The 19,955-nt window shown below is 42.7% G+C and overlaps 1 protein-coding gene and 1 pseudogene across 1 annotated transcript in view; both read right to left on the bottom strand.

Annotated features, from left to right (window-relative positions):
* The window catches only part of LOC132366911 (low-density lipoprotein receptor-related protein 12-like), a 119,571-nt gene that overhangs the window by 52,956 nt on the left and 46,660 nt on the right, over positions 1–19,955 (bottom strand). Inside the window, 1 exon segment of the mRNA XM_059924366.1 lies at positions 15,383–15,576. Coding sequence (XP_059780349.1) covers positions 15,383–15,429 — 47 coding nt within the window. The 5' untranslated portion in view covers positions 15,430–15,576.
* LOC132367704 (nocturnin-like) lies at positions 12,282–14,015 on the bottom strand (annotated as a pseudogene).

The following is a 19,955-nucleotide window of genomic DNA, read 5'->3' as shown; positions in this document are numbered from 1 at the left end:
CCCATGTTTATCACAGCATTATTCGCAATAGCCAACAGGTGCAAACAACCCAATTGCCCGTAGATGGATGAATAGATCTCTTAGTCCATTCAAGTTGATATAACAAAATACCACAGACTGGGTGGTTTACAAACAATAGAAATTTATTGCTCACAGTTCTAGAGGCTGACAGTCTGAGGTCAGGGTGCCAGTAAGTTTGGGTGAGGGCCCTCTTCTGGGTCTCAGACTTTTTTTTTTTTTTAATTTAATTTAATTTATTTATTTATTTATGGCTGTGTTGGGTCTTCGTTTCTGTGCGAGGGCTTTCTCTAGTTGCGGCAATTGGGGCCACTCTTCATCACGGTGCACGGGCCTCTCACTATCGCGGCCTCTCTTGTTGCGGAGCACAGGCTCCAGACGCGCAGGCTCAGCAAGTGTGGCTCACGGGCCTAGTCGCTCTGCGGCATGTGGGATCTTCCCAGACCAGGGCTCGAACCCGTGTCTCCTGCATTGGTAGGCAGACTCTCATCCACTGCGCCACCAGGGAAGCCCTGGGTCTCACACTTTTGTTGCATTCTCTCATGTTGGAATCAGGTAGGGATCTCTCTGGAGCCTCTTTATGAGTCACTAAGCCCTTTCTTAGTGGAAGACTTAGTCACTTCCCCAAACCCCCTACCTACTAATACTATCACCTTAAGGGGTTAGGATTTCAACGTATGAATTCTGGTGGGATACAAACATTCAGACCATAGCAACTGATAAACAAAATCTGGGATATACATACAATAGAATATTATGCAGCCCTAAAAAGAAGGAAATTCTGTCATGTGCTATATAATACGGATACTCAAGGACATTATGCTACTTGAAATAAACCATCACGAAAGGACAAATACTGTATGATTTCACTAATATGAAGTATCTACGGTAGTCAAAATCATTGAAACAGATAGTAGAGAGATGCTTGCCAAGGGCTGAGGGGATGGGGAGGGAAATTTGTGTTTAGTGGGTTTAAGTTTGCTTTACAAGATGAGAAAGATCTAGAGATCTATTCCACAACAAGGTGAATATACTTAACACCACTGAACCATACACTTAAAAATGGTAAGGATGGTAAATTTAATGTTATGTTTTTTTACCACAATTAAAAAACTATTTTGTATTTCCTTTGCTTTTTTTCCTCTAATCCTTTCAAAACCTGGTATTGAATTGAACAGCAATATACGCATGTAGTTTAAAAATACCATTCATCGCGTACTCATGGCATATCTTTACCCAGAATGAGAAATGCTATTAATAATTTATCTTGTATGCTTCCAGAAATAGTCTAATTATATTTACATGCACATATACGTATATGTTCATCTTGGAAATTTCTAATGGAAGCACAATAAATACATCCCTTTTCCTAGCTGTAAAAAAAAAATGTTTCTTAAATCTCATTATGAATAAATGCATTTGATAATCTTGTACACATGAAACTTATATAATGTTTTAAACCAACGTTACCTCAAATAAATAAACAGATCAATTAATTAAATAACCTCATTGTTTTCAAAGGAATGAATTCCATATAATACTATATTATTCCATAAAATGGAGTATCGTAATTTCTTTGTGTTCACCTATTGACAGAAAACTGGATCTTGACTGTAAACAATGCACTTAGTTTTCTTACAGGCACTTTCTGCGCACCTCTGAGTGTTCCTGTGGGACTAACTCCTAGAAGTGGAATTGTTACTTGGTGTAGACGATATATTGACAGGACTTAAAAGCATTACTCCTTTTGGGCTGTCATCTTCAGCGCTCTAAATAGCGGGTGCTTTTGAACACTTAAGTTTATAGAAATTGTCCTCCAAGGACGTGCATAATGCTGTGATGAACATGGGTGTACAAACATCTCTTCAAGATCCCGCTTTGGGTATATGCTTTGGGCATATCCCCAGCTTATGCCATTTTATGCTCCTACCAGCACTGTCTGAGAGTGCTTGCTTCCCATGCCCTGAGGAAGAGGATCCCCATCCTGTATCATCACTTTATTCACCTCCAACATGAATCCTCTCTACTGTGCTAAGGTGGTTTGAGTGTGGGCCCTGCAGCCAGACAGCTAGGGTTCAAATCCTTGTTACATCACTAACTAGTTCTGTGATTTGAGGATAGTGAACTTGAACTTTTCATGCCTCAGTGTCCTTTTCTGTAAACTGGGCATAAGAGGGCTGTTGTGAGGATGTGTTTAATAAATATGTATAAAGCGCATGAAGCAGTGTCAGGCACTCACTAAGTGCTCAGTATAACACTTCTTATTGGTTTAATAGTTTTCTTTAAATTGATTCTCTTTTTAACCCTAGTTTTATGCTAAATGCTATGTAATAATATCATAGATCAGATGTATACTATCTATATCTTATTCTGAAAGACATTAAATTACATGCATACATTTAAAATGAAAAGAAAGTTTTTCTAGGACACAGTTTGAAAAGGACTGTCCTAAGCAAGAGTATTAGCAAAGGTTTTGTGGAGTTCAAGTGTGAGAGGTTACATTGTGTCACACTGATGTTGTAATTTTCATTTCTTCATACTGAATCCGTACATCATACCTTAAATAGATACAAAGTGGACTAGACCAGGGGTAGGCAACCTAAACCCAGAACCAGCTGGCTGTGTGGCTTTTTAAATAAAGTTTTATTGGAACACTGCCACACTCGTTCATTTACATATTGCTTCTGGCTACTTTCACACAACAGCAGAGTTGAGCAGTCACAACAGAGACTGCATGGTCTACAAAACCAAAACTATTTATTATCTGTCCCTTTATAGAGAAAGTTGGCTGGCCCCTGGTCTAAACCAATATTTCTCTCTGTCTGAGACCCTTAAACATGCTTGAACAGCATCCAGCTTCTCAACTGCTGCCCTAGTCTTAGCCACTCTGAAGGTTTGAGGTTTGCTGATCAGAAATTCTCAACATCTTAGAGTTTTGAGACTGTGATATTAATATTAAAAAAAGTACTCAAAGCCTGTCTTCCTGTTTTGCAAAATTTTAAAATTTCATCATCATCATTGCTTTTGTCTATACAAATATATAAAATGTGGTCTGCAACAAAGGCAGAAAATTGTTCTAAGTGTTAAGTGGCATAGGACTGCAGAGTGCAGAAACCATAGGAGTTATCAAGGGCTGTGAACACAGCAGTGCTCGAAACACTCCACCTCTGCTGGGGGCCATTTTCGCAAGATCCCAATTAGTTTGGTACCAAACCACTTGAGTCTTTTATGTCAAAACAACAGACCCAGGAAATCACCCATGAATAGCCTGAAGTACATACCATATCTGTGCCTTCTGTACATTTACATTATGTGTGCAAATTGTAGAATTTGTAGACTTTGCCTGTCGTTCCCTATGAGACCCACTATTAGTACAACATCCTATGAGGCTAAGCTGCCAGAACTGCAGTCACGAGGAAGAATTTCCATGAAAGCCTGGTGAGATGCTCCCTGGGCTCTCCTGCCTTCCACCTTCCCAAAACTTGGCTCTGCAGCACTTCCTTTCAATGGGTCTGCTGCCGGAGCACCTTTTTTGGTAAAAATTCACTTTTTCCATCATTTACTTTTCTTGATCAAAAACAATACTTTTGCCATCTCCCAAATGAATAAAAAAGTCTACTTCTAAAGCTATTTCCCCCACAACTCTGCCATACTCTGTTCATATTACTGTTTAAGATTTACCTTTTTCATAAAATATATCCTAATTTCCATATATCTCTAATAACACCACTTCTGGAACGACTTCATTCCAGGAAAAGTAAAACTGTAATTTGTAAGATGTCTCAAGAGTTGCTATTTATCCTGCTGCATATTTAAAATTCTCCTCACCACCACACCCCTCCCTCCCAACCTGATAACACCTGGCAATTCAAATGAGCAAAATCGTTACTTTTGCAAAGCAATAAAGTAGGTACAAAGGATATCGGGATAAACAAGCTGTAGTCCCTGATGCCAGAATTGATGTGAAATAAGCACGAGGTGAATAAATATGGCAAAAGAAAAGTAATACTTGAGAAATAAAAATGAACAATCCTAGGAGTAGAAAAAGAAGGGCGTGTCTACACAATTTTAGTACAGAGTAAAAGGGATTTGAGTGAAGGTTTTCAAGTTGGGAAGGATTGTAATCGACAAATGGAAGGAAGGACGCTCCACACCCACCGAATGCAGCTGGCCCTGGCAAGAGGCAGTTGTTACTGGATCCTGGGTTTCCAGGGACCCATCGGCTACTTTGTGGTAGCAGCTCAGGTGTCTCATTCACTTCTCTGCCTCAACTTTTTCAGCTGCTCTGAGAGTTTTCGACAGACCAAATCCAGCTTTTATCTCTACTGTCACTGAGACCTGCAATGAAGGGCAAATGGAACCACCTCCCTCTCAGGTTCAGTAGGGCATCGTCCTTGTACAACTTTGTGGGGAAAAAGTGTTAAGCCTCTTGTTACACTTAGGCTTGGCACCGAAAGCCTCCCATCACACAAGCAGCATCACACAGTTGGCTAAGTTTTAACTTAACTAACCATCTGGGTTGAGGTCTGTTTGAGAACAGCAACTTTTCCTTAACTCAATCTAACAACTCCTTATTGAGAATCTGTAATAGGCCTGGCCCTCTGAGGAGATTAATCCCTGACCTAATGGCTCTCAGAGCCCAGAAGGGGGAGACGTACAGAAAATTCAACTGTGGTCCACAATGGTAAGTGCAATCAACAAGACTGTCCATGGTACAAAGTCACTGCCTCGGGGATCAATGCGCTTGACGTAATGAGGTGAATGGTTAGGAAGGAGAGGGCCGTGTCCCTGACAAGGCCAAGTACATGGAAGAGATCGATACAGAATCATTGAAATGCTGCTCCTATTCTGCCCAAAACCACCCAGTCTCAGAGCCAAACTTGAAATCGGCAAGCCTGGAGCTGGCACAAGCCTCAGACAGCCAAGGCACACTCTGCAGACCCTTCTTTGCAACCTCTTACCTGATGTGGTAGGATGGACCCTTCTTTGCAACCTCCTACCTGATGTGGGGCTTGGCTCTGTTGAGTCATCAACTCATTAGCAATAAATGTATTAACCTAGACCTGAAATAAACCAACATATATTTAAATGACTGAATTAGCAGGAATCTCTGTCAAGAGAATTTCTGCTCCTTCTACCAATAGAGCTTCACACTTAGCAGAGTGTCTGCTTCCTTACATACAAACCCTCCTTATCTGAGTCCAGTTTTTCTTATTATGATTTGACACTGTTCTTATCCCTCTTTATTCTGAAACTACACAGTCATATGATCTTTCTATTTATACCAAGTAAACGTAATTCTTTTAAACCTGAATCCAATATTCTTTATTAATTTGATTATGCAATATTTCAAACATCCCCCCAAAACAGATATGCATGTACTGATAATCTAGATTTATTTTAACAAGGTAAATATTTTGCCATATGTGCATCAGCTCTTTCTCTTAAATAAATGAAGTGGTGCAGGTATAACAAACAGTCCCCTTCCCAACCCCCATGTATTTCCGTGTCTTTTTTCTGCCCTGCAAATTCGGGGTCACCTTTGTTGCTCCCTTAGAGCACTGTGAGACTGTTGTGAATCTTTCAATACAATATTAATTAGCCTTATTAATTAGTCTACTTGGTGTTCTAGGTTGGAAATGATCTAAAGAAGAACAAAGGTTCAAACGATTTGCTATGTCTATTTTATATTCATTTAAGGACCTACTGCTACCTATTAAATAGAATTATTTATACTAGAACTTATGTTTATTTCAAGTAATTTCTTTTCTTATTTTTCTCAAATATATTTTGCCAGTCCTTTCCTAGAAGAATGCCTTTTTCACACAAAGGGCCTGCATAGGAAGAAAAATGCACTTAAATTCTAAGTTGAATTCAATGCATTTTGAATAACAATTTCCATCTTAAATTCATAAAGGATATAACTTCTGAATTAGAGTTCTGATGAGTTTTTAATATGAAGAATAAACTCCTAATGAATGCAGAGTATAGCGATTCAGGAAATATTATAGTTCTCAAAGATAGGACTAACTTTAACCACTTGATTGTTATTCACTGATAACAATGAGAAAATACCTGGGCTCCGCCCCCCTAGGTTGGTGACTATCAGGGAGAAAGAGGGTGTCTTGCAGTCAGAGGGCACTGGAGCAAGCTTCCTGAGGCCCTGTTACAGAGAGCATCACCTGTTCAGGCTAACACGTGCGTGGGATAAGCTGCATCCTAGAGCAGGCGGCACAGTCTCCTCTGATCCAGGCAGCTGGAGGATAGTTAAGGGGCAAAACAATTTCCCCCACAGATGGGACTTGGTTCATCCCAGTCAGTGCTTCTCACAATCTAGCTTGTACTGGAATCCCCTGCTCATCTTGTTAAAATGCAGATTCTATTCAATAGGTTGGGGTGGGGGCTGAGATTCCATATTTGTATCAAGATCCCAGGTGATGCTGCTGGTCCGTAGGTTACATGTTGAGTAGCAGGACTCATAGCAATCTAGGTCCTTTAATTCATAGAGAAAAAAGGAAGGCGAGGAGTAGAAAGATAAGATGTATAAGAAGAGGAAAGCAGAGAAATAGAAAAGAAAGCAAAAGGTCATGGAGAGAGAGTGAAAGAGAGAGACAAAGAACAGGAAATTTGATAATATGGCCCTCCCAGCATCCCTCCCTTCTAAGTGCCCCCATTAGGGTGGACATCAAGTCTTTACATGGCCCCACCCCCCAATCCAGGGGCTTCGGTGCTAAGTGTAGGGTGGCCTGGGAGCCGTCCTGATCAGATCAGCTCTTCACAGGTGGTGAGATCTGAGACTCCCCTCAGCCAGAGCCAAGTAAGTCCGAGCATTTCCTCAGATTTTTGAACCAATATAGGAAAATGAATGCCAGAAGCTAATCCACACAAGGCACAGGACAGGGCTGCCTCTTAGTTACAGCCATTCCAGAGACCCAGCTAAATCCTCCCCTTCTCCGTGTGGTCGGATTCCCAAATTACCTAGACTGATTCAAGTTGATTTTCTAGAATTTGTAGCAATACAGATAGAAGAGGGATATAGGGGAAAATGGAGAGAGAAGAGAGAAATAAGGAGAAAAGTATTTAATGAAAGGTGAAAAAATAGATAAGGAAAGAATAGAAGGATAGAGGAGAAGAGGGAGAAATAGTAAGGAGCTGAGAATGAAGACAAAGTATTGATAAAATAGAAGAAAAAACACCCAGGAATTGCAGGAGGAAAGGTCCCCATGGCCAATAGGGACCCAGTGGTCCCTGGGCCAGATAAGCCTCAACAGAGGACACCATTGCAGTGGACACCATTAGGCACGGTCTCCCGAGAGGAGAGGTGGGTATTGGCCTGGCTCTCACTGAGTCAGCCCATTGTTCCCAAACAACTGGAACGGGGAGGGAGAAGAGACAGAGTCAGGGCAGGCAGGTGGTCTGGGAAGGACAAGGCTTGCTATAGGGTCCCAAGAAGACCAAATAGGTGCCCAGGAGGGTGGTGATGGAGCTGCCCCAACACCCCTCTAGAATACTGCCAGCGCTCTAGGCTGCCCACTCACAGACCTCTCCTGCCCACCAAGGATGCTCACAGACCCAGACTCAGAGCAGGACAGTGGTTGGCGCCCACACCTCTCCCCAGCCTGGTCCAGAGGCCCCCAGGGAGCTCAGAGCTCACATTAGCTTGCAGGTAAGAATCCTGGTTCGCAAGGGCTGCCCCACAAAATTCTTGTAATGAATCTCAGAGTCACAGTAGATTGATGTAAGTGTTGGCTGACATATTCTCAGGGAAACAGTAGAAAATAAACATTAGTGAGCTCTGTCAGTGACCACTGATCTGCTGCACTGCTCACTGCAATGCTGTTCTATGATCCTCAGCGTCCTAAGACTCTGGCCACTTCCTGATTTAGTTGGGCTGAAGTTGCAAGCTCATCTTCTAAGTCCTATGGACGTTTAGCACCAAGCTTGGTCAAGCCACCTGGTTTACTAAATGACCGATATAAACCATGATTGTTCACATCGTATAGGAAATGCACCCCTTCTAAACTTGTTCAAACAGTGATACTTCTTCCACTACATTTCAAGTGAGGACATTTACTCTGCACATCAAAAGAGTTTGTATGTCCTGAGATGTAGTGCATCCCTTGGGGAGAGATGGTGATGCCTTTTCTGTCATGTAAGACACATGCCTATATTTCCATTTAAATAAAACCCTTTTGGAATGTATTTCACAGATCTGAGTATTTGTTTAATTTTTTGGGTTATTTTCACATAGAAATCCAGTTCAGCCATGGAAGCAGTCACTCATTAAGAAAAAATATTAAAGTGGAACATATCACCAGTGAAGAACATAATTTCTTTTTTTAAGAAAGTCAATTTGGATAACTAACCTTCAGTAACTGGACCTGCAGTCCTCAAATCCCTTAGTCAAAGACTTTGTGGCCAGCCATGTCTCAATTTCATAATTTTGAGAATTTAGAGAGGTATATATTGCATTTCACATATTAATTAATATTCCATGGCAGACATGTGGCAAAGCATATGGACAACTTGCCCAAAGTAACATAAGTAAAGATCTTCTGTCTTATTATCATCTCATGTCCATTTTCAGTAAGGAGTTAGGATAGACCTTTTTTTCAGAGTTTTCAGAATTTGGAAAGAGTTAACATGTATTAGCGGACAGAGTTAGCACAGACAGCAGATAGACCCAGAAGAACAAGAAAAGTCACTTAAAAAAATTATGACAGGGAGAACATCCACAAAACTTTTAAGGCCAGAGAAGGAGTGCTTGATTTGGACTTTCTTATAAAAGTAGAAGGAGGCTTCCTGAGAAGAAAGCCAATACACAGTCTTTCTTGCTGGGGGTCAAGGTTACATCAGCGAGGCTACAAGCTGGGGACACTGCTGTGGGTGAGAGCTACACTAGTGATGGCGGGGCAGCAGCCTCTCAGGGGGGACACCTGTGACACACCAACTGCGAGCAGGTGCTCAGATACCCCTGCAACATGACTTCATATGACTCTGGAAAACATCTTCAGATCCAATGAGAAATGTGTTTGCTAGGAAAGGATACCAAATGCAGAAACAAAAAAAAAATCAGAGATGTATAAATACAGTGGGGTGGGCAGAAAGGCCTCAAAGATGTCCAGGCCCTAAAGAAAGGAACTGTGAATATGTTACTTTGCATGGCAAAAGGGACTCTGCAGATGGGATTATGGTTAGGAAGACTGTCCTGGATTACCCAAGTCGATCCAGTCTAACCACATGAGCCCTTAAAGTAGAGGACTTTCTCCAGCTAGAAGAAGAGGAAATCAGAGAGGTGCAGCAGCAGGAGAACAAGAACAAAGAGCGATTTAAAGACAAAAGGGACTTGACCCGCTGCTGCAAGAACAGGCCACACAGAAAGCATAAGGGATGTGGGAAACCTCTAGGAGCAAAGACCAGCCCCCAGCTGGCAACCTACAGGAGATCAGTGTCTCAGTCCTACACCCACAAGGAAGTGCGTGAGTGTGTATGCAGAAGCATCAGGAGGGCAGTCCTGACTGCTGCCCTCTGAAAGGCCTGCTTGCAAGGCTGGCCCATTCCCAAGACTCTAATGAGAAAGGTGGCTTACTGTGCCTAATGTTTGCTCAAACACTGTGGTTCATACTCAGTACCTGCCTTCCTTCTGGGAGCCTGGGATTTTGTTACACGCAAGGCAGAGGGTGCCTACATGACCAGCCCCCAGTACATGAGCTCAGCTGGTTGGTAATATTCCATGTGGGTTTCTATAACTCACTGCTGGGCGATTAAGCTAGTCCCGTATGACTTCCCTGGGAGAGGACTCTAGAAACCTGCGCCTGATTTCCTCTGCGCTTCACCCCAAGCACCCTCTTCCTTTGCTCATTTTGCTCTGTGTCCTTTCACTCTGCTAAATCATAGCTGTATGACTACACACTGGTCCTGTGAATCCTCCCAGCAAATCATGGAACCTGGGGAAGGTTCTGGGAATCTCCAGACACCTTGAAGGACAAGTCTTCCCCAGAGCCTCCAGGAAAAATGCCTTAAGCAGAGAACCCAGCCAGGTCTACTGTACTTTAGACCTACAGAACTATGACATAATAACTCTGTCTTGTATTAAGTCACTAAATCCATGAAAATTTGTTAAAGCAGTGATCGGAAATTAAGTAAATGGCACCATGAATAAACATATTACTTTCACTAATGAAGAGTATATATCTCAAGGACATTTTTTAAAATCTTAAATTCATTCTCAAGTTAACATCAGCAATTCATATCTAAAACAACCACGTGAAGGGGTAGAACCTCTGGTAAGGTGTATGGTTGATTTTTAAGAGCAGCTGACATTTTGTGAGAGGTCTGGAAAGCAGCCAAACCAGCCCAATCTTTTTAAAGAAACTGTGAGTATAATGTCAGAATCATCAACTAGTGTGATTTACTGCTGTCAATGCCAGTTGTGTACAGTCGGGCCCAGATTAGGAGATGAATTCACTTAACCCACGGTGGTGCACGCAGAAGATGTGAGGATCTTCCACTCATTCGTTTTAATTCAGCAAACATTTACCAACGTGCTCGGCCCCAGGCACCATGAAGTGCTGGGGACACAGGGAGGGATGCAAGCTCAGCAGGAGTGTAAGGCAGGCCACTTTACCCATGTTTATTGTGTGATAGGATGGATAGGATTGAGGGGTCCACTTCTGTCCTCACCTGCATGATCTAGGATTAATAATGCCACTATATTCTTGACCCTACTTCCCCAAGGGTGCCTGACCTTTAAAGAAATCAGCAGAGGGTGATGCTTACATATGATTCCTCTCCAACCTGCTTAACTAAAAACAAGAATTGTTAGAGTTGCTCAATCAAATGGGATTGGAGCGGGGCGAAAATATGAACCTTAATTAATACAATGAAGAATAAGTAGGCATTAACTATTAGTTAACTAATTTTGAAAAATAATATTTAATTTTGAACAAAAGTTCTCTATGTAAGTAGATGTTTCATTAAGCTTTAACTCACTTAAGCAATATTGACCTTAACCCTGCTTTGGACTTGGTGTTCTTACAATAAGCACAACATTAATATCTGCTTCGGATCATACACATGGCAATTACTTGTTTGGAAACCTTAGGTCAGCCAGCCCTAAAAACACTCACATAGCCCTTCCCACTTTGTTCTTTTATCTAGTATTAGACAACTAACTAGTTTTTCTTGATTCAATTTGCATCAACATTTATTGACTAGCTAATAAAAGCTCCAGGGATAAGAAATTAAGTAAAAAAAAAAAAAAAAAAAAAAAAGTAAAAAAAAAAAAAAAAGAAAAAAGAAATTAAGTAGACCACAATCTATTAAGTTATAATAAGTTACAGAGTTCTAAGGAAATTCAAATGAGGGCAGTTTGTTACACAACGAATATTATCATTTTGTTGCCTGTTACTTTTATAGATAAGCTATGTGCTAAGACATAACGGCTTTTTAGCTGACAATTTTCTTCTTACTCTGACAATTAAGAAAAAAAATTTCTTAAGTTATACAACATTCTTAGCCTAAATTAAATGGAAGATACACTGTGTATTTTTTTTTTTTTTTTTAGCTTTAAAAGACCATTTATTTATTGATCTTAAATATTTACAACTCAGGGGTAAAATATCTATCCATTTATTACCAATGGGCTATTTTTGGGGATTTTTTGTTAGGAAGGGGTTTCACCTGTTATCTTTACCACTTTTATTTCTGAGGGAAGAGAATTCCAGGTTATCTTTCTAACTCTATATTCTGCTTTCTAGTTGTTTTAAACCAGTCACCTGGCTATTTTAGTAAATCTCAAGGACAGCCTCATTAACAGGCTAGAAATAGTTTCCCATCTCTGAAAAGAAGGTCCCACTGACTTAGCCACTGCCACATATCAGCTCCTAAACAACCTATTGTGCAAAGCATATTCAATACATATAATGACACTTTTGAGTGACCGCAAATGTACACCGATAGCATTCCGATGGAAAACCAGAAATGGAATTTCTTCAAGAAACATAATAATGGGGGACACGGAGGCACAGCAAGGATTTGTGAAGAATGTATCAAGGGGAACTGATATTTCCACTTAAATAGCAAACAAAAACCCCTCCAGCCTAAACAGTTCCTTTGTACACTACTATTTTATTAGACCCCAAGTAAGAACATCTTTAACGCTTTAAGAAGATGACTATAAATTACTCTATAACTTATGTTTTGCATGGTTTTTAAATGTTCATAATGCTATAATTTATTTACTTAATTTTACACAAAGATATAAAAAAAAATAAATATTGCCATGCATAACTTGTTGATATTTTTAAAAAACCACAAATAAATAACTTGAAATGTTGTCTAGAGAAATTGTTCCTGCATACTTGTTAATTACAGGGGACTCGAGCAACTCTATTTTAATACAGGATCCTCAAACTAAAAAAGCTTCCAAACAAAGCCAAGGATAATGCCCTTAAATGATCAAAATGTAATTATTAATGCTAAGGGAAAGAAAACAATACAAACCGAAACTGGAGTGCAAACACCTTTTTCGCTGTAGGTTTTAATGGAAAAGGTTTGTGAGCAAATGGGGTTCCTTCCCCAAGGGCATGCTGGAAACATGGAAAGTGAAGTGAGAGGAACTGGGGAGCCTTCCTCAGTCAACCTCTTATCTTATTTCAGCTTCCTGAAACGTCCCTGGTTAAGACTTGTGACTAAAGAGACACAGACAAGCATTTATATAAATGTCCATCAAGGTTCCTCGTTAAAGCTAAAGTCACACACTAGGGACAGGTGGTCTGAAGGGTAATTGAAGGACGGTAGTCGGTTGGGTCCAATCTGTTCCTCGGTGAGCAGAGCCAGGGCTGACCTCACGCTGAGCGCATGCTTGGAATACCAGATATAATCCAGAGTGTGCCGGCTCTCGCCCGAGGTCCGGATCTTCCAGGTCGTGTACGGAGGTTCCGACTGCCCGTCCGCGCTCAGCAGCTTGTAGGCGCTGTTCAGGTTGAGGCTGGAGGACGCGAAGTGTCTGTAGACCTCCTCTGTCGGCTCTGCGTTGAAGTCCCCACAAACGATAAGGGGAATCTTGGCTCCCTGGGTGATGTTCTGCAGGTTCTGGAGAAGGTCACAGCCTTGAGCTGATCGAAATCGCTCCCAGCCCGTGCGAGCCTTCAGGTGGGTGATGGCGATGCAGAACTGCCGGCTGGACTCCTTGCACTCTAGGGTCTGGGCAATGGCCACCTGGTTGGTTTTCAACGTCATGGCCGTCAGCCTGATGTTGGCACTGTTGACGAGCTTGAATCGGTTTTGGAGAAAAAACAAGGCACAGCCATCTGGTCCGTTGTTGTGTTCCATGTCCAGATAAGGTGACCAGGGCTTGGGGAAAAACGTGCCCTGATAGCCCAGTCTACCGAGGAGGGGGCGGAAGGTGTCAAAGTAGTGGTCCACCTCTTGCAGGCATAGTATGTCGGGCTGGTAGGCTAGGATTTCTTCCAGGATGAGACATTTCCTCTCTTCCCACTTGAGTGCTTCAAGAGGGCACTGTACAAAGTTGTCTTTGCCTTCTCCAAGAGCTTGGGCGAGGATGTTCCACTGCATGACCCGGATAGGCGCGTGGCTACTACTGGGGCCGTCGGCCCTCAGATCCACGAAACCCCTCTGGAAGCGGGGAGGCCGGGTGTGCAGGACGGCCCTGCACTCCTCAAGGAGCTCTTTAGGGTCAATGGGCTCCAGCTGTTCCGGGTCGGGCGCCACCAGATACTCCGGGTGCCGGGCGGCGGGGCTGCCGTCGAGGGTCTTGGTGAGAGCGCTGTAGAGCCTGCTCGTGCCGTTCGGGAGCACAACCTCGCGACGCCGCGGGCCGCCGAGGCCGCCGCCAGGAGCCGGGGGGAAGCAAGGCGCGGGGCGGCGGCGGGCGCGGGCGAGCGGCGGCGCGGCGGCGGGCCGGGCGGGCGGCGCAGGCCGGGCGCGTCCCTCTGCAGCAGGGCGGAGCAGAGCCGCCGCGGGCTCTGATACATGCCGGCCGCCGCCGCCGCCGCCGCCGCCGCCGCCGCCGCCGCCGCCGCCGCCGCCGCCGCCGCCGCCGCCGCCGCCGCCGCCGCCGCCGCCGCCGCCGCCGCCGCCGCCGCCGCCGCCGCCGCCGCCGCCGCGGCCCCTGGCGCGCCCAACCCACCCGCGAGCCTCGCCGACGCGGGCGAGTCGAGCAGACTGTCTGGAGCGTCCGAGCGGAGGCTCCCGGGCTCCTTCTCTTCCCGCCGCGGCCCGGGAGAAGGTGCTGGGCAGGCGAGCCCGAGACTGAGCGGCTGATGCTGCGGCTGCTGCGACGCGAAGACTACTGTGTATTTTTTATTGTGGTAAGATATACATAACAAAAAGTTTAGCATTTTAGCCACTTTTAAGTGTACAGTTCTGGACATTAACATTCACATTGTTGTGCAAACATCACCACCTTCCATCTCAAGAACTTTTTCATCTTCTCAAACTGAAACTTTGTCTCCATTAAAACACTTACAGTCCATTACTCCCTTCCCCTGGCTCTTGGCAACCATCTAAATTATATTTTTAAGAAGAAGAAAAAAGTAATTTCTTCTCCACCTGATGAATCTTCTTCAGGCCACACCCCATCAGCCAATTGCAAACCTGCTGCAGACCTTTACAACACTCTACTTTTAGAGCTTCTCATTCACAGCAGACTGTGATTTAAAGATATGAAATGCTAAATATAGAATAAATTGCATAAATTTTAATATTCAAAAAGTTAAGCAAACAAAATTTAATTCTTCTAAAAGAAGCATGGATATGTAATCAGAAGTAGAAACTATGTCACTGATGTAAAATAGTTATGATTCCAAAGAATCCTAGGGATCTATTGTCCATAAATTACAAGGGGCCACATGGTGCCCAAGTTCCTGTTGGAGCAGGAACTCAACATATCCCTCAACAAGTCCTCCACAGAGAGACTCTCCATTACATCTATTTTTACATGTTCAGGGTCTTTCAGAAATTTCAGTTTATCAGAGGGCACAGAGAAAATGAATTCGCTTTATTTAAAAATGCTGAGGCAATATAAACTATTGTGTTTGTTATCAAACAAAAATAAAATCAGTCGTATGTGACTATTTATTCCTTAGACTTCACACTATTTAAAGGAATAATGGGAAGACATTTCCAATATTTCCCTACATTATAAAATTGTTTTACTTATTTCATAAATTAGCCATGGACGGTGTATTCTGGAACGTCACATGTGGCTTACATTCAGTGGAAACATTTTCAAGTAACTTAGGAGGCTCTGGTTCTATACTTGATCTGACAGATGGGCAGCAACATGCAGTAACTGGCATAATTCATACTCCGACAGACTGCTTTTCAATAAAGCACATACCCAGATGCTTTCCTCTCGTCGATATTGCTTCCAGTTCCTCCCGCCATCGCTGAACATCAGGAGGTAGCTGGTCACCCAGTCGGAGCTCCCGTATCCTCCCTGGGTGGCCACAGCTGTGACCTCCATTCTTTCTCCAAGGTCAATCTGCAGCCACTGGTATTTATTTGACACCAGGGGAGACCAGCCACCAGCTCCTTTTTGTGGGAATAAAAAGAAGAAAACCGGTAAAGACAGAGAAGTCTTTGAAATCTATATTAACCTGTAAGAATGGGGTCATAAATAAGATTTATGAAAATCATAGTTTCAAATTCTGCGTTATATAATGCCCCAGAATTATACAAACACACTCACATACACACACACAAACACAAAATAAAAACACAGGTTAAATGTAAATGGATGAAGCCTATATTAATTGTTTTGTTTCTTAGTTCATAACCCCTGACTCTCTGGTATTGGGGTGTCCCGCTAAGTGAAATTGCTTAATGTAATAGGTGGACAACTAAACATCATGCCATTACATCAGTGCTTGGAACTAGTGTCGTTACTGGCTTCAATGCATGACTTGCCCTTCGTTGGACATAAACAAAGGGCAAACTTTCCTTTGTTGGAAAATAACAAACTTTCCTTTGTTGGAAAATAAAGCTAGAAAACCTTAATTGTGGATTCCCAGCATGAGGAAGTACAATGTGGAATGTTGGGATAACAAAGATGGCTATGGCATAGCCCTACACTCATGGTGCTTACAGACTCATAGGAGAAGCAGACATTTCAAAGAACAATTTGAAATGCAATATGGGAGGGGTGGAGGTGAAAGTGATTTCTGTGCAGGGAGGGAGAGTTCTAAAAAGTCAGCAAGGAGGGTGAGCGAGAACCCAGAGGAAGTGAATGGGGAGGAGTTTCTCAGGTATTCAAGACAATAGGCGCAGAGTGGAAATTACTGTGCTTTGTTTTCTCCAGTGCCTGTGAGACACCGAAGAATTAGGGATACCTGTGAATGTATGATTGATATATTTTGTTCTTCTAGTTTAACAGAAACATGAGTTTTGAATTTAGATTTAGATGTCATATTAAATTTTCTGAATTTAAATTATTATGCAATATAAAAATTGGGAAACAGGTTTGAAATGCATTCTGGAACTGATATTTTGCTAATTATCCATGTCTAGAAAACACAGTGTCATGTAAACAGTCCCTAACACAAAAAAACTAGCTTTAAAAAAAATTTTCCCCATTGTCCTGACATCTAATTTGAGGTTCTCATAATAAGGTCTGACACTTTAGACAACATTTATTATCTTTTTTATTAGGGGCTATTATTAACATCCATGTCCTGTTTACAAAAGCTGTTACGACCAAGTACATGTCAGGAGGTGTGTGACATGGTTACAAGACAGCTCAAAGGAAAATGGAAGTGGAGCGCTTACATCAGGGTGTGGAGGTGAAACTAGCAAGTGGGCACATCTGTTGCTTCACTATGTCCTCTGCTAACGGCACTACGTGTATAACCCTTAGCAAAATTTAAAGCTTACAAATTCTTTAAAACTCAAATTCTTTCTAAGATTTCCTCATTTCCTGCAATCTTTATTCCAAAATTCCAAAATTTCCTCTCAACCACAAGCACAATGCCTTTTCCTTTGATCCACATCTTAAACATGCCACAACTCTGGCTGTTCTGTAATGCATTATGAAACTTTTTATTTTGAAATAATTTCAGATTTACAAACGAGTTGCAAAGATGGGATAGGGAGTTCCTGTCTACTTTTTACTCAGTGTGTCCTAATGTTAATATCTGACATCACCATGGTATTTTGATCAAAACTAAGCTATTAACACTGGTACAATGGTAACAAAACGACAAACTTTCTTTTGATGTCTCCAGTTTTTCCACTAACTAACTCCCTTTTTCTGTTCCAGAACCCCACATTGCATTTAGTCACCTTGTCTCCTTAGTGTCTTCCAACCTGTGATAGTTTTCAGTCTTTCTTTGTCTTTAATAACAAGATTGATCACCACCCAACACCTTCTTGCTACTTCTACTGATTTGTGCAAAGGTCCCTTCTAATGTTTGATGAATGCTAAGTCCTTCTGGGTTCTAGCTGAGGGTTAACTAACAGTCCCAAGTAACATTACTCTGCAACTGCCTGTAATTTTATAATAATTGCCAAAAGAAGGCAGAAATTAGGTGTTGGCTTTTAGCTGATCATTTTAACTTAAAGGTTCTACATTTGAAGTTTTATATGAATCAGTTTCAATCTCTGCGAAACTGGTAAATGTCCTGTATTCTTAGTATCAAGGTTGTAAAGAATGTACTGAAGATACTTCTTCTTTTTGCATTTCACAATCTTTCTCTGTCATCTTTAATCTCTCTTGAAGCAGGAAGTATCATCAACACGGGTACCACATGTACAGAAATGCAACAGAGTAAAAAGCATCGGCATGCTTCCAGCATCTGCCCTGGGACCAGCCTCTCCCACAGATGCAGCCACGTCTCTGTCAACCACTCTTCACCATCTGCAGGTAATCAACCTTGAACATTTCACATTCCTTACCTGTGGTGAGAAGGTGCTACTGGTATGCAAATTAAGCTATCTGATTAAGTAGGTACTCTGATAAAGTAATGAAACTGCAGAATTCCCTGTGCTGCAAAGCAATTCATTTCAGCTGGGTAACACAGCCACGGCGTAATCCCCAGACCCCTGTAGGGTGATGATGTTGAATTACTGTGCATTCGCCCATGCACGCAGTCCACCGGGGTAGCTGCCCTTTTTTCTAATGACTGGAAAAAGTGGGAAATGCACAAATGTAACCTGAGGACTGTTAGGGAGCCCCGAACAGTTTTACTGATGGGTAAGGGAGACACTGTTCTGTAATGGAAAACAAAACAAAATACACTGAAACAACATTAAAGTGGGTACGCCTGAGCACAGCCGCCCCACCAGCTCTTAGCTGCAGAGCAGTGGTTCTGAAACTGATCAGCCTGCATTATTCAATGTTGCAAATCTTCAGTAAATTCCCCCTGGGAACCAACACCCCCTGAAACAGAGCCCAGGGATTTGCAATTACTGTTTTGGAGTCACCAGTGCTGAACCCACAAGAAAGGCACTTGCCCTCCCACCCAGCTCTTCCCCTGACCACACCACAGACTGTCTTTTTCCATTGTCACCGTCCTGTCTCCTGCCTCAGCCCCTTAGTTGAATAAAGTGTCACAATTCATACAAAGGAAAACATGTCCAGAGGGTCTGACTTGCACAGAACAAGGTTCCACAGCTTAGGACACTGAACACAAAACATCCCTCCCAGCAAAGTGTGATAGGTATGCTTTAGGGCTGCAATGAGAATTCAACAAGAAGCTGTGTTAGAGCATCTAGCACAATACTTTCTCTCCCATACACGATCGCAAGACGGGAGACAGTCATGGTGAAAGAGGGGTGACATCCAGAGTGTGGGGCATTGCAGTCTTTTCATTACTGAATGGCCCGTTACCTGCCACTTTATACTAGATAAAGGAGAGAAAATGAGGAAAGCCAAAACTTGTCACAAGCATGTGATGTGTTCAGGACCCTCCCAGATGCTCTAAGTGCTACCTCACAACTCCTCCATGCACCCGGCAAGTGGGACGGGTGTTACAGTCTCTGCTTTGCAGGCAAGCAAAAAACAATCATTTTAGGTTTGGGTGAGGGTATTTTATTAAAGCTTAGCTCCCTTTTCATTCTCTACCCCTTCTAAGAACATATCCCTGCGATTTGTCAGTTATTCAGTATTGTTTGCTTATCAATACCAGACTGTCTTTTATAGTGATATACTGGCAGATATATTGGAAGGTTTCTGTCTCTAGTTATCCCTGTGTGATTGTTTCCCCCCCCCCTTTCGTTGGCTCAGACACAGGCAGTGACTTGTGTCTTTGGGGAGAGGAAAGGCTGAACAGGAAACTCTCAGCGAGGGCCTTAATTATTCTGCTCACTGATCAAGATGAAAATGACCCCTGCCCCTGGTGGCCACGGGGCATGCACTGTCATAATGAGTGTCAGCTTTGTGCAGCGGGGGAAATTACCCAGAGGTGGAAATTACCCAGAGGTGAAAAGGAGAATAGCTCATGCCTTCTTCAAGTTGGAACAAGGTCCAGAGCAGAAAGATACTGAAGGGAGCAAAGTCAAGTGGGATAATCTGAAGTGAACAGACTAACCTATCTCCAGGGCATCTAAATGTCAAGCAAGTAAATGGCTAAATCGAAATTGTAACCAAGGGAAGTTTCCCTCCAAGATCTTCATTACATTGTCTCAAATAGGAGTTCATCAAGCTCTGTGTATTTCTTTCCTCACTTAAATGCATCGTAATTCACAGAAAACTCATTCCAGATTCCAGGCGGGGCTGGGTGAGTGGGGAAAGGGTGAGATAAGCAGGAGTAACAGATGTTCCCAGGAAAAAGGGGCCATAGGGCAGCAGACCCTGGGGATGCTCCCTGACCATCCCACTCAGAGATCTCTGGGATTTATACATTGGTGTTTTTGTCACAACCCTGCCTACATTGCTGAGGGAAATTTAAGCATTTGCTACAGCTCTGATTTCTTAA

This window comes from Balaenoptera ricei, chromosome 6 (genome assembly GCF_028023285.1).
Source record: "Balaenoptera ricei isolate mBalRic1 chromosome 6, mBalRic1.hap2, whole genome shotgun sequence".
Classification (NCBI taxonomy): Eukaryota; Metazoa; Chordata; class Mammalia; order Artiodactyla; family Balaenopteridae; genus Balaenoptera; species Balaenoptera ricei.
Note: the sequence above shows the minus strand (reverse complement) of the source record. Positions and strands in the feature narration are given on the sequence as shown.